Source organism: Euwallacea similis, chromosome 10 (genome assembly GCF_039881205.1).
Source record: "Euwallacea similis isolate ESF13 chromosome 10, ESF131.1, whole genome shotgun sequence".
NCBI lineage: Eukaryota > Metazoa > Arthropoda > Insecta > Coleoptera > Curculionidae > Euwallacea > Euwallacea similis.
In genome coordinates this window covers 2,414,322-2,428,664 of record NC_089618.1, presented here as the reverse complement: position 1 = coordinate 2,428,664, position 14,343 = coordinate 2,414,322, and the positions used below count along the sequence as shown (strand labels likewise).

At 39.8% G+C, this 14,343-nt stretch overlaps 1 protein-coding gene and 1 long non-coding RNA gene across 4 annotated transcripts in view; one reads left to right on the top strand and one right to left on the bottom strand.

Moving 5' to 3' along the window:
• Positions 1 to 354: 354 nt before the first annotated feature.
• On the bottom strand, positions 355 to 4,154 carry LOC136411747 (serine/threonine-protein kinase MAK). 3 transcript variants are annotated; one of them, XM_066394429.1, is made up of 9 exons: positions 3,836 to 4,154; positions 3,611 to 3,778; positions 3,242 to 3,414; positions 3,024 to 3,189; positions 1,325 to 1,516; positions 893 to 1,269; positions 720 to 841; positions 528 to 668; positions 355 to 470 (listed from the first exon to the last, which is right to left on the bottom strand). In XM_066394429.1, the coding sequence occupies exons 1-9, from the start codon at positions 3,989 to 3,991 to the stop codon at positions 445 to 447; spliced, it is 1,521 nt and encodes a 506-aa protein (XP_066250526.1). In that variant the 5' UTR covers positions 3,992 to 4,154; the 3' UTR covers positions 355 to 444. The 3 variants fall into 3 exon arrangements, with proteins under 3 accessions (XP_066250526.1, XP_066250529.1, XP_066250527.1); XM_066394432.1 differs by having other exon boundaries at positions 528 to 662; XM_066394430.1 differs by having other exon boundaries at positions 720 to 838.
• LOC136411749 (uncharacterized) overlaps positions 576 to 14,343 on the top strand; it is a 35,616-nt gene continuing 21,848 nt past the window's right edge. Inside the window, exons 1-2 of the long non-coding RNA XR_010752345.1 lie at positions 576 to 680; positions 5,005 to 5,189. This is a non-coding gene — a long non-coding RNA (uncharacterized lncRNA). The remainder of the gene's footprint in view (positions 681 to 5,004; positions 5,190 to 14,343) is intronic.

Genomic DNA, 14,343 nt, shown 5'->3' with positions numbered 1-14,343 from the left:
GTTAATTTCTCCTTTCACTTAGACTCCAATCACATGACAGAGGAGACCCCTAACGTCCCGAGTACAATAAAAACAAAAGAGGGTTGCAGCGTTGTCGTTTTCCCACTCATTTGCCTTGACAAGGAATTTTCCTCCGCTAGTAAACAATCATAAATTAATTGGTATTCTGGAGTGTTATGGGTTTTTTCAATGCATTAATCTATGTTTCTTCTTATATGGCATTTAAGATTTAAATAACTAATGAATATAATACTTAATTAAAGCTCCCCTCAGGGGGTTTTCGGTGGAATTATATTGTACGTGGTTTGCGGTTATGTAAATGTATGACCCAAAGAGGATTTGCGTGTTTGACCATTATTTTAATACAAATTCCTTTATTAATTATCCGTAAATTTAACTAACAAATTAATGTTCATTTCAGCTTTCAAGCGTGAAGTGAAGGTTCTAGTCGGCTTGATACTGGTAGAGACCTACAAATGACCATTCAGACTGGTTTGGTGATACAAAAAAAAAACGGATTAATGGACCTTCAAGAATTTCCGACTTCTTTCTGTAGAGACCGCTGTTCAATCCTTGATGATAGCTTTGATTCACGTCCCTCCTTGTACCGGAAACAGGGTGCCCTGCCACGTACCTGGACACACTTAAATACTGGGACCTGGCTGTTCCTGAAGCATTCAGTAAGTTACACTAACAATAATAATTATTCCCAGGCTCACCGGCACTGGCCTTGGCCAAAGGTTCCAAAAGGTCCTCAAGGTTGATCTGACTAAGATTGAGCTTCTGTTTCTGGTACTCTTTATTCAGCTGTTTCTCGTGGCTGGGACGCTTGATTTTCCTTCTTAGCAAGCACCCAGTTACAACCCTGCATAAACTCACCGTTTCTCCTCACCCTAAAATATCCGCAAAGTCGTCCTCCGGATACTCGAAATTCCCAAAATCCCAGGAAATTTTCTTGCGGTTCTGCGACAGCGCCGAAGGCAGGTACTTGGATCCAAATTCCGGGTAATCGTTTAACATTTTCTTGCCAAAGTCAGGCTGGCCGAAAGTGTACACTACAGGCTGGGCTTTCTCCGGAGTTTTTATGGGTTTAATTAGGGATTGAATGTTGATCTGCACGCTAGGGGGCATTTGCTGTGGCTGGAATTGCATTCCTGAGGGTTCCAAGGTCGACTCCATTTGAGAGGGCATGAGGGGCATTCGAGCTGAGGCCCTAAGGTTGTCTTGCAGACCGCTAGGAATGGATAGGTGGTAGTGTTGTTGCCCTATCTAAAGTGAAATTAATAGGGCGGAAGGTGTTGGGAGGCAGATGTGGTGAGCGTACCTGGAAGTATTGGTGCTTTAAAGCCCCTTGCGCGGTGGGCCGATGCGCCGGGTTCCACTCCATTAGTTGATCCATCAAGTTAACTGCCACGGGACTTGCTTGGGGTACCACCTCACTTAGAGGGGTCTTGGAGAAATAGGGGAATTTGAAGCCTACGGCCCCGGAAAGTTGGTACCCTTCAGGCCATTTTTTCTGTAATTTTATTCTACCAGTTTTGATATGTGTTTGTGAAGGGCATCCAAGATAAGATGCCCTACTTCCTGTGTGCCGTAGCTTTAAATCGGTATGAGTAGCAACAAAATGTCTTTATTTTTTCCTAATATTTAACCGCGTCCACTTCGTCTCTGTTTCTATATTTATTAAGCTGCAAGTTTATCTATTTACGCACATTATTTTATTAGAGATTATTCACCCTGAGATTCTTTGTCGCAGGAAGGTTATTTGGGGCAATTAAATATTCCTAGGTATTCAAAAAAGGGATTATAGCATTACATCTCACCCTGTAGAGGATGTCCCATATTCGACTCTCAACATGTGGATCTCGGAAACCGTGGAAGATACAGAGTTGGTTAATGAAGACAAAGTTGTGCTTTTATGAGAGTATTTTGCCTTTTTATAATTGTTTAAGAATTCCCATCAATTTCTGAGATATCTAGAAAAAGCCAAAAATTGCTATTTTCTTTTATTTTTTTGCTTCCTTAAATTACGTGCAAACATGAAAATTGAGAACACTTTCTTAAGGCATATTTCCCCGCGTTACAACATGAAAATAGTTTTTCGTAGATGCGATGTTTCTACTTTTCAATATTACCATCAACTTTTTTTTTTCAAATAGGGACCTTACTGTTTTTTTAACGATTTCGGCTAGTCGTTGATAATTGAAAAATGATGTGCTACACTAGCCGATTTGCGACGTCTGGATCAAAAATATTCATTGTCAGGAGAAACAATACCTTAACATTTTCACATTCTGCATTAGTGCATCTAACTTACTCAACTTTCATGATAAAAACTGAAAACCTCTATGTTAAAATGAATAACTCAATAAATGTTAGATATTGATCACATGACAGGCATAGACACATTATAATTGCTATCACAGACGCTGCCCACTTGTCTATTTATTTTATTTATATTATTATTGCTAAACCAAATATTTCCAAATAAGTGGATGGCTAACAGTTGTTGCGGTTCATTGGTTTGCCCGCGGTCCAGTTCTGAATCAACAATCAAAATGTTTAAAATATATTTTTAAAATTCTGACAATGAATATTTTTGATCCAGACGTCGCAAATCGGCAAATGTAGCACATGATTGTTTTTCAGTTACCAACGACTAGCCGAACTCGTAAAAAACAGTAAGGCCCCTATTTGAAAAAAAAAGTTAATGATATTGAAAAACCGAAACTTCACATCTACGAAAAACTATTTTCATGTTGTAGCGCGGGAAAAGAAAGTGTATTTAATTTTCATGTTTCTCTGTAATTTAAGGCAGAAAAAAATTTAAAAATAGCAATTTTCGATTTTTTCTGGATATTTAGGGAGGTAATCAATTGTTTTTTAAATTAAAAAGACAAAGTATTCCTCTTATGAAGACACAACTTTGTTTCCATTTAATCAACTCTGTATCTTCTTCGGTTCCTAAGGTACCCACGTTGAGAGTCGAATACGGGACGCCTTTTACGTCCCTAAAATAGTACCTTGTCTGGGGTTCCCATGATGGCGCAAATTTTATACAGCTGATCAGTTTCAGTAGTACCAGGAAACAACGGTCTGTAGGTGTATATTTCGGCCACAATACAACCTACAGCCCACAGGTCGATGGGACTAGTGTAGGTGGTGGAGTGCAGCAGCACCTCAGGGGCCCTAAAATCATCAATTATTAATATCTTATAGGCTGTTTGGGGATATTACTGACCTGTACCATCGGGTTGACACATAGTCAGTGTAAGGAGGTCTTGAGCGGATTTCTCTTACTAATCCGAAATCGGCGATTTTAACCAAATCCGGCCCTGAACAGAGAATATTTTCGGGCTTCAAATCCCGATGGAAGAAGCCGTGTCTGTGGATAAACGCGAGGCCCTGGAGAATCTGCATTAAAAGAATTTTACTTTGAAATGGCAATTTTTTTTGGTCGTAAATGCAGTATCCATTTTTTTATTGATTGTTGTTTCAGGACAAATTTAGCTTCATCCTAAGTTTATTATGTCGATAATTATCAGTTTATTTATTCAGAAGGTTTGGAAAATTTGTGTCATCCTGACGTATTGATTCCAGTTTTTCTTACCTGATAGAGCATGTTCCGAACTGTGGCCTCGGGGTAAGGCACCCTACGGTCCTTGATCAGCTGATATAAGTTCTCCTGCATGTACTCAAAAACGAAATACAAAATGTCATTTTCTCTGATCACTTCTTTGAGCTTGACCACATTGGAATGATGCAGCTTCTTTAGAGACTAAAAATCCTTCTATTTTAACTCTTTGAAAAGTATTTTTTGAGGTTTTTCCCTCACCTTGACCTCCCTGAGATTCATGGCCTCGTCCCAGCTATAATATTTGCGCTTCATTTTTTTGATGGCCACTTTCTCCCCTGTGTCCTTGCGCTGTCCCAGCACCACCGATCCGTACGTACCATCGCCCAGTTGGTGCAAAATGGTATATCGATTCATTGTCTGGCTTGCTTGACCCAAGGCACGACACCCATCATTTTCATCGTCACATTTTGGTAGTTAATAGAATTGCAAATGAGGTTCAAGCAATGTTCAAATAAACTGAATATCCATCTACGGTATAAGAGAAACCAGCACTGTGACACATATCGTGGACGTTTGTTGTGTTTGCATTGGGGATTGTCGTCATGGATTCTGCACTAGTCCGAGAGCCCGTCCCTTTTCAAAGCTAATTAAGGAAATTTCTGAGTTACTATAGTTTCGGATCGCAGACTATTATTGAGGCGCCTATACCAACAAACAATAAAGAGGGTTAAATTGGGACCTATTTTCACGGATGCAGATTGGGAAAATACAAACATGTGCCCTTTAAAGAGCGTTTTTGCACTGAAATAGTCTCTGTGTTAGAAGCATTCTAACTCAATCCAGTTTTGCTATTTGTACTTTGTGGTTCTAGATGGTCAATAAATGCATGTTCGCTGGACAGGAACATTCATAGACTTATTTCGACTGCTCCAAAATACACCACTGTGTTGCCCTCCAACACAGTTCAGTATGTAACTGAAACAAGATGAAACGTCTGTTTGTGTACTGGATTAGTTAATATTTAAATGGCGCATCCGTCAAATTATCAGTAAATAACATGAATGTAGAAGAAAATTTGTGTCAAAATCCATTCTGACATTAAGCGTATTTAATTTCAATCATGACATTTCTGGAAAATTTCTAGTTTCCATATGTAGAAGGATTATTTACCAAAATGTCTTAAATAATTTGTTCAAGCTGACGCATTCACCAAATATCAAGAAAATATTTTAGAACTCAAAACGTTTAATTTTTTAGCTGTTACTATATCTACCAGCAAAATATTAGGTATCAGGAAACTTATTTTTATGTTTTAAAGACTGAAAAACAATATTTTGTTTGTTTTATATATTATCTTTCGACAGTTATAAAATAAGAAGGAAGACATCTGCATTTTTCATTTAAATTAATTCCTCTTTTGCTTACAGTTTGTGGAAATTAAACTAGATGGCTCTGCCTAATGCCCTATGGATCAATACGTTGCTGTTAGATGGCGCCCCCTGATAAAACTTCCTTACAGCCTTTTGAGCCTTGAGTTTATCGACTTCGAGTATGCAGGTGCCTAAACAATTTCTAGAGGGATGTTCGCACTGAATCATAGAGGGATCTACAGGTATTATTTAACGGATAAACTTATTGGATAAGTCGATTATACGTTGTTGGAATCTTGAGTAACGTTCCCCCTTCTAAGTAAGACTGAGTGCTTTTATTACCGAAAGCCTCCATCGAAAACAATAATAATCTGACTTTTCAAAATTCTCGGCAGCGCTGACGGAAACTTCAGGGAAACTCTCATAACGAAGTAATACTTATTTTTTCATTACCGGTGCCGACATGTGCGCGAAAAGAAATCCCGACTTGGGGAAAGTTTGACCGGCCCCTTTATTGCATCTGTGCTGCCCTTTAAGTTTTATTATTAAATATTACAACAATACTAGCCCGAAAATGTGGCAGATGCCACGATAGCGGTGTTGCCACTCCGTGTAATTTCAATCACGAGAAATTTAATATTTATTGAAGTTTATCGAAAAACGAGAAAAGAGGAAATGGCAATTATGGCCTCCATGACAGCTAGTGGGCCGGTAAATAAATAATTTAGAATTCCGCGGTCTACTTGACATTTTCATTTTCGATAAATAAATAAATCCCCATTCATCGGCCCGACGAACGCTTCGACACAAGAAATTTAATTGGCTTTTTGATTGAAATTCTCCCGCACCCCTCCACTCGTCTCAGCAAGACTACTTCTCTTGTTTCGACGTTCCTAATACGCTTTATGATAAGGATCTTATATCCAATCAATTAAAATTTACTCATTTTGCCTGCAATTACTTACTAAGGTTTAGATATGACAAGAGTGCCGGTGCTTGTCAGTGTCAATGTCAAGCAATTGATTGATCGGTGACAGTTGCATTGTAGATTGTCAAACAACAACAGTGTTGATTAATTGATATTATTGCTACTTTTTTACTCCCATTTTCCCGAATAAAAACACATTCAATCAGCTCACAATGGAGAGAAAAAAGTGAAAAAGGGGCTCCCATTTATCGCTACACACACATACGTTTGCGCCCCGGACAATCCAATAAATTAAACACGTAGCATCGATCCTCCTTAAACCCTTAAACATGATACATAATTCAATACCTTCCCCGTTCAAATATCCTTAATAAAGGGATATTTTTAAGCCCCCCGGTATTCGTGTATTTAACATCTACATATAAAGCGATTCCACTTTGTTAATCCGCCCTTTTTTATCATTTTCTTTTATCCGCCGTTGCTCGGATTTCGCCTCTCGCAATTATGAGCACGTATAACCGGAATTTATTTCTTTCCTATATTAAAGCGCCCCCTGTTGTTCTCTTTTGCGACGAGAACACGTTTACTTACATTGTGAATAATTATTTAGAAAGCGATTGGCCTGTTGATGTATTGCCATATATCCTCCTTATGGAAACATTGGCCCACACTCTTAAAGTTGTCCATCTAGTCGGAATACACGCGATTTTTTTAGCAATTTTAATTTTTTTAAGCGCCCTCTGTTTTTCAAACCCTAACCTGAACTAACCTGAACTAACCTAAACTAACTGAAACGTATTTTCCTGAGCCCATAAAACCTACCGTCCACATTCGACGATGATGCCAGTTGTGCAACTGTTTGAAGTTTGCAACAAAAAGAACGTCATCGCTCACATAAACGTATTTTAAGAGTAGCGTGTCACTCTGCAGCAACAGTTGCTCAATTATTGACTTTGCTGAACAGGGCCTATGACTTTACTTACCTGAACTGTGGTTCTGCGTATAGGAACGTGAGAGTGAGAATGAAATTTTTGGTGAAATTCTTGGACCAATTAACGTCGTCAAATATTTCGTGTTAACTCTCACATATTCTTATACATAAAATACGATCCTGCACATTCTAAAAGTATTCTTACTGCTGCCTGATGATGGTCACATCGAGATATCGTCACACTGTTGTTTCTCGTTCCTAGCAATGACGTCCCAACACAACCCTTGTTCAAATGCACCAAGAATTGCGTTTGGACAATCAACGCCAAAAAACTTTCACATATCCTCCATTGGCACCCTGCAGCCCTATATGAAAAGCAGCAATTGAAGCCAAAAAAACCTATAAAGTTTACATCGAACGACCCCCAGTGCCGATAAAACGCTTTACGGCTTTTGATTTAAAGTTAAAAAGCCGCCCGTTTATGGGGGACGCGTAATGGCCCCATTTATAAGTCGGAGTGGGCGCTGAGGGCTCTTAACGGCGCTCCAATGCCCCGTGAAGGGTTTTTTTAAGAGGCGCATTCACCAAATTGTCGGGAATAGTATTGCAGGATGTCGTAGTATGAAACTCATCCACCGATTTGTCGGGAATGACATTGTCGCATGTCGCGTCAGTAATGGTCGCATCTATGAATCTATCAGGGGTAACAGCCCTACGGGTGTCTTCGTTGATTGTTGTTCTAGTTTCAGTTAGGCAACGGTGCCTTGTCTCTCTAAAACTCACTAAATGCAGGTAGAAAAACTAGGAAAACATAGACACATCAATGGTAATTCCTTTTTGATGATGACTGGCTCCAATTTAAGGGGGGTGAATACTGATGGTCCCCGAGTTAATTTACGCCAGTTGCCGGCGATATCTTAACGAGGGTTCGATATTCCGGGCCTATCGGGCCCTGCTTTATGACTGCCATTAGCAATTTAACCCAACTTACTTTATGTACGCGAAATTGACTATGTATTTACGGGACGGGGACTCAATCTGGAGCACATTAGGACGATGAATTGGGCCTTTTTTCTCTCCGGTCTATCGTTCGCTTTTTGTATCTTTCTATTAAGCGAAAGATGGAGTTGGAGGAAACGGAAGGGAGGCAAAAAGTGTGAATGCGGAAGAGGATTTGGATGCGTTAGAGTGTGTTTTGGAGATTGGGAATACTTGACGATGTATTAAATATGCCACATTATAGGGAATGACGAGAAAATTTAGTGATTGTTTCAGAAGGTTTTGAGTAATTCGAATTAGGCAAATTTCGAAAGAAATCTAATTCGATGTCATGGTCATGTTCTTTACAATATCGAATATGTTTTAAAATGAATAAGAGTTTGATGACGTTACCCCGCATGCTCGTTTAAAGGCGCGAAATAAATTAAGCAGGTTGGTCCTACGTATTCGGGATCCATTCTGGTGAAATATCCACACACAGAACCGGGCAGAACTGCATACGTAATTTCCTCCCATAAAGGCGTGTTTGGGTCAATCAAAAGATGCTCCCGAAAACCTGAAACATCACAATAACGTTCTGAAGGTGCGCCCTAACGACCGAATTTCCATAATTTTCCTTTACCGAGCGTTTTGCAAACACAACAACCCGAGCACGTTTGCTCGAGCATTAGCACTCCACCTTAATGTTGTCATAACAGGGGGGGACAGCTGGAGAAACACTACTTCTTCCCGGTGCTGGCTTCAGGGCGCGTTCCAGATTTTATTGTCTGATCCGTGTTGTTTGCACATCATAATTTATGCCCCGAAGTAGGAAAGTGCGACGGCCCGCGGGCGGCGTTTTTAATTTGGATCCGAAGCGTAAAAAAATGTACTTAAAAGTGAGAGGGGGGATTCGGGGTTCTAATCCTCCTTTTTATTTGCCACATAATCAGATTTGGTAGTTGAAACGTGCTGAAAGCGGCGCTCTCTCGTTACGAGGAGTTTTATTGTTTTCCCGTCCATAATTCGAGAAATAACTCGAGGGTTTACGATAATTTCCCAGTTTTAGGGGTGGAATTGCCACTTTTTGATACATTTTAGCGATAGAAATTTTAGTACTGAATAGAGCCAGGCAAAGAGCAACCAAACAAACTCAAAAATGGAACAGTACGAAGCTTTGACAAGCAGCAATTCTAAAAATTACAGTGTAGTTTTCAGAATTTATGTCTCCAAATATTTTCTGTAAATCAGAAAATTAACTGAAAATTACACTGTTAGTAATTAAATTTCAGTTCAAATTCGAAAGACTTGAAATAGAACTAACGTCGTTTATTTTTCAAATCGTTGACTAATGACGTCATCGGGTATGCTGTTCTATAGTAATATAAATAAAATTTTTGAAATAAGGCCAAATGAATACCGAAACATGTTATATTTATTAAATTTCCAACCCCAGTTTTTGTCACCATTTAAATTTTTAATATAATTTATTTTTCAAGTCCTTGGCCAGTCATAGGATATGCTGTTTAATAATGAAAGTAATTTTACATTTATTAAATTTCTAACTTTACTTATTTGTGAAATCTTTGACTGGTGACAGCATTGTGTATGCGGTTCTTTGGTAAGAAAGGTAAAGTAAAAGTAGAAAAACAATTTTTCACTTCCATGGTATGATGATATTTTTTCTAGCTTGGAACATGGAATAATTCTAAGTGTAATTCGCTGCAGGGGTGTAGGTTGTCGGATGTCTCTGAAGTTGTTAAAGCGTCCAAAATGGTTTTCGAGGAGGGGTGAAATGTAATCATGCAATACATCATCGTCGGGATAGGCAAAGCTTCTCCTGGCTCATTTTGCGGCTTGTCAGAATTGATTTTGGTAATTTGTTAAATAAATGGAGCATCTGCCTTCGCGGAGCGCGCCTTAATCCGTCCTAATTCCGCTCAGTTTTTACAGGGATGTATCGGTGTCAGGACGGACCCCCTTGCCGAAATGGTCCCAGGAAAAAAACTTCTCTCCGGAGCAGAATGAAATAATTTTTCATCGGGTTTCTAACGGCCCTTAAAGACAGCAAAAATCGGCGCAATAATCGTCCTCTCTCGGGTTTGCCGGAAAAGGGCTCAATTTTATAACCCCGTGGAAGGAAAAACATAAGCGTTTGATGCCGTTTCATTTATTCGTCGGCCATCGTCTTTAAGACCGAGCCACCCCGAAAAAAGCAGTTTTCGGCGAAATCACCCCCTGGGCTTAACGATATGCGTTGCCCCATTTGTCATAAAACACCAGCTCGACAATAAAACCGAGTCTTTTTTGTTGAGTTTCAGTTCTCTATGATGAGAATGTTATCCCGAGTTTAAGTCCTCCTCCGGGACCCGGACCCGAAGCGGGTCTTTAAAAAAATCGTTCCAGTGCTACTGAAATCGATATACATGTAACTGGGGGCGGGTAGTCATTCCCCCCTTAATAAACTCGGGATACTATCGAATGCCAAAAGTGGTTTGCGCCAACCAGGCGGTAAATTAGTAGCATTTGGGACCGGATCGGCATGCATTCCGGCCATGTTGAGTGTGTATAATGACACGTCACACGTTTTCACGATAATTACAGACTCGGTGAGCATCAGGCACAGTTTCGATGCAGCACAAGTCGGCGATACCGCGGATCACGTGCACAATGCAGACCTCATTCCTATCATGAGCTCAGAAATTGCATATTTTGACACCACCCCAGGGAATAAACGCATATGCGATTATATCATATTCGAATTTCGAACAACATTGTCACGATCATCAAAATTGTCTTTCACTCTCATCGCATTTTTTTTGGGTCACCCTGTATCAATGAAAATAATTTTAGACCGTAGTTTTCATAAACATCATATCCCACCCTGTACATCTTCAGGAAAACCTGTAATTAAAACTGGTTAATTAAAGAAAACCCTCCCTCGAATTTATATAGTCATTTGCCGAAGAGTCTTACTCTAAACTCTAAAGTGTATTTTAATTAACGGATCTCCCGGCTTTGTCAGTCAGGAGGTTTATTTACGACGGATTTCACCCTCATTCGCATTCACATTAACTAAGAAGTTTTGTTGATAGAATAAGATCAGCTGGCAGCATTGCGGTCAAGCTTGACATTTGAACATGATTGGCAGTTGAACACGTGAACGATGACATTCAACATGAATGTCAAGCTATCTACAATTTTGCGATCGTCCAATTTAAGATCCTTTATCAGTTCTTTATTAGTCGGGAGGTTTATTTACGACGGATTTCAGTCGGACTTAAATTAACTGAGAAATTTTGTCTGTAAAATTAGATCAGCTGGCTGCGTTGCAGACAAACTTAACACTTGATGTGATCTATGACGTTTGACGTGAATGTCAGACCGTCTTAGCAATGTTCCCTTTCTTGAATTCAAATTACTCTATCAATCCTTTGTCCAGATTTATTTACGATGAATTTCTCTCTTATTCGAATTAACTGAAAAGTTTTGTTAGTAGAATCAGAGGAGATGTCCGCATTTTGGTCCAGCTTAACACTTCACGTGAATGTCAAGCAGCCTCAGCAATGTTGCCATTGTCCGATTTAAATTCTTTAAATTTCTTTGTTAGGTCTTTGTCAACCAGAAGGTTGATACTAATGTATTGCACCCTGATTCGAATTAACTGCGGTCAAGCTTGACACTTGACGTGAATGGTAAGACCTGGCGTGGGCGCCAGGCCGCCCGAACAATGTTGTCATTGTCTAACTTTATTTAATCTGCGATTGGAGCAGTTTTATTTGGAAAGTTCATGAGCTGACAGTGGTACAAATTGCCGCGTCACCGAACGAGTTGTTTTCGTGTCGCTCCACGCCCGACGGGGTTACAAATATGTCCGAGTTTAAATTAATCCTCGGTTGCTCTGTTGTCGTCTGACCGCAAGCCGGTGGCCGGATAAATTCTTGCAAGGTGTCAATCATGCTACGAGAAAAGCAATTTGCATGGAGTTGGCAACATCGCTAAAGACATCACAAACAGTGTTAAAAATGTTTGAGAAGAATATCACGTCATCGAGTATGCATTGAGACAAATAATCCAGAGGTTTTGCTTCTACATGGGGTAATTGAAAGGAAACGTAATTACCGCAAACCTAGGTAATGGGACGTCTGAAGATCAGCCGGGAATGCAGTTATCGGCAACTTTATTATTAACGAGTTCCACGGAACATTTAATGGAGTTTAGGGCTCGGTACCTGTTTGGCCCCTAAATGACGGATCCAGGCTCTTTGTCGCTTTAATTGGGGAATTTCGCCTGAAGGGAAATGCGCGGGTGTTTCCCAGATGGCGCGCCAATACGAATGGAATGTCATTTGTCACTGCAGCACAATTCCGTATTTCATTTTTATTGTCACAAATAACGTAACAATGAGTCGGTCGATCCGCTCAAACAAAAACAACTCCGACGTTTAAACGAATCTTTCAATTAAAGCCCTCGATTGTTCGGCAGACAATCCAGAAATTTGCATCACAATCGCTCTTCCTTTGGCATTTGCGAAATTACAGACGTGGATTCTCTTTTAACTGGGTTTTTGTTTGATTGTTACCGCGCCAGATTCGTATATACGACAGAAACTACTCCGATTACAAAGGAGGTATGTGGCAACGTTGCGAATTCAGTCATCAGTGTCATCTATCAGGCATCAGTTGATACTAATGTTACGCGGCCAAGCCCCGAATTTAATCCTTAAAATCGAAGGTAAGCTTAGCAAATTCGGCAGAATTATTGTGATCAGTCTCAGAATTAATCCGTCAGTTGTCAATTAATATTATGGTCTAACGGTTAGTTTAATCCTTAAAATGCTTCAAGGAGTGAGTGGGAAGAGGCGGAGTTTCGTCATGTTCTCACATGGTTTTATGTTCTGGGAATTCTGTCAACTGTCTGTCAAATGTCGGTCAAAAGCTATGTTGCCGATATGTCTGTTTAATCTTCAAAGCTCTAGGTAAGTAATTCGTTTCTAATCGAAGTGACGTCTCTGTCCAGTTTCCATCAATTTCATTTATAAAAGCAATTGGAGACCCGAAATTCCCTCGAAGTGATGGAGGTGTGATTGAATAGAAAGGAAAGCTGAAACGCCGTTTACCTCAAAAACAGTGTTTTCTCTCCCCATCGAGTCTTTCAATTTGGGAGATTGTTTAGTTCCCGCGTTGGCCATTTTTCGGTTTCTCCTCGCTTATTTTTCTGTCTCGATGAACTCGAAACGTTCTCCCTGGAAACCGGATTAAATCCTCACTCACTCGCGCTCATCTAGAGTTTGCGGCATAATACGCAAAACAAGTGCTAAGCGTTTCGAATGACAATAACGGAAAACAAAACGGAAAAAAAAGGGAGCAGTTTTCCGGAAAATTTAAAACGACCCCGGATTATTCGAAGCGATGTTTACCCAATTTGGCTTCTTTCAATTTAGAGAATTGTCTAATTTCGACGTTGGCCGCTTTTCATTCGCCCCCAGTTTATTTCCCCGGATGGCGTTACGTAAAGGCGCTTTTTCATTATGCCGGGGGGGAGGGGTGCCCTAATGGGCTTATAAATAAAACTTTCAAAAAAGTATTAAAACTATCCGCGGCAGCCCCGTCATGCATACTAAACGGAGAGCCGCTTTTTTTCGTTGCTACTTGTTATCCGGACGGCAGCGAGACGTAATAAGTATGCCGGCGCTTATTTTGCCCCCCACGAAACTTCCATAACGAAATTCCGAGTTTAACTTTCGCGACGTACTGCATCCATTGGGGTATTTTGTATGCGTCCTTAACGATCGGCACCTGAGACACATTTCTGATACCTCCTTTACTTTGATAGTCTCGATGGATGTTTTTTATCAATATCTAACGCAAGGTGGGAGAGGCGAAATACGTGGAAACAGAAATTTTCCTTTCAATATTCTGAATGTTCCCTTGCCCCAGGGACTACTATTGCGGCCATGACAGTTGACTGGCTGGTACCCTCTGGGTTTAGTTGTTATCATTATTGAATTTTGATCTTCATTCAATCCAATTAGAAATTCATTAGATTGGTGTATTTTCAATTTCAAATATGATTCAATATTTTGCTGCCACAAATGTATATTATAGGTAAAACCAACTGCCCGGTTTCATTAGAGTCTACTGAAGTGGCCAGTCTTTGTTCTGTAACGCCCCCTGTTTTTTACTTTGTGAAGTTCCAGGTTCTTTATTGTGACAAAACTGACAAGTGCCAAAAAATATTTTAATATGATTGCCTTAATCAGAAAATTTCTCTAGTTTTTGTAATTGTCGCCGTGTTGTGGTTTAACTTCAAGTGAATTTCAGTATTTCATTGCTGGAACATAGAGAAAATATATCCAACCTACTGAAGGGGAGCAGTTCCAGGGAAAATGGAGGTAATAATAGAAGTTGAGGGCAGTGCAAAAAAGCAGATCTAACCTAAAAAATATCTGGTACATTTTTCAAAAAATCAATTTTTAATTAAACATTTTCAAAAAGTTTTCTGGGAGCTATTTAAGTCACTAAACGTTTCTGTCCTCAGTAGACATATTGCCTTTAAA

Excerpts from the sequence above, each read along its gene's own strand:
- LOC136411747 (XM_066394429.1), bottom strand. The coding sequence starts at position 3,991 with ATGAATCGATATACCATTTTGCACCAACTGGGCGATGGTACGTACGGA. Across the intron at positions 842-892 it reads GACTTTGCGGATATTTTAGG|AAGGAAAATCAAGCGTCCCA; the intron begins GTGAGGAGAAAC and ends GTGCTTGCTAAG. Across the intron at positions 471-527 it reads GAAGTCGGAAATTCTTGAAG|GTCTCTACCAGTATCAAGCC; the intron begins GTCCATTAATCC and ends GGTCATTTGTAG.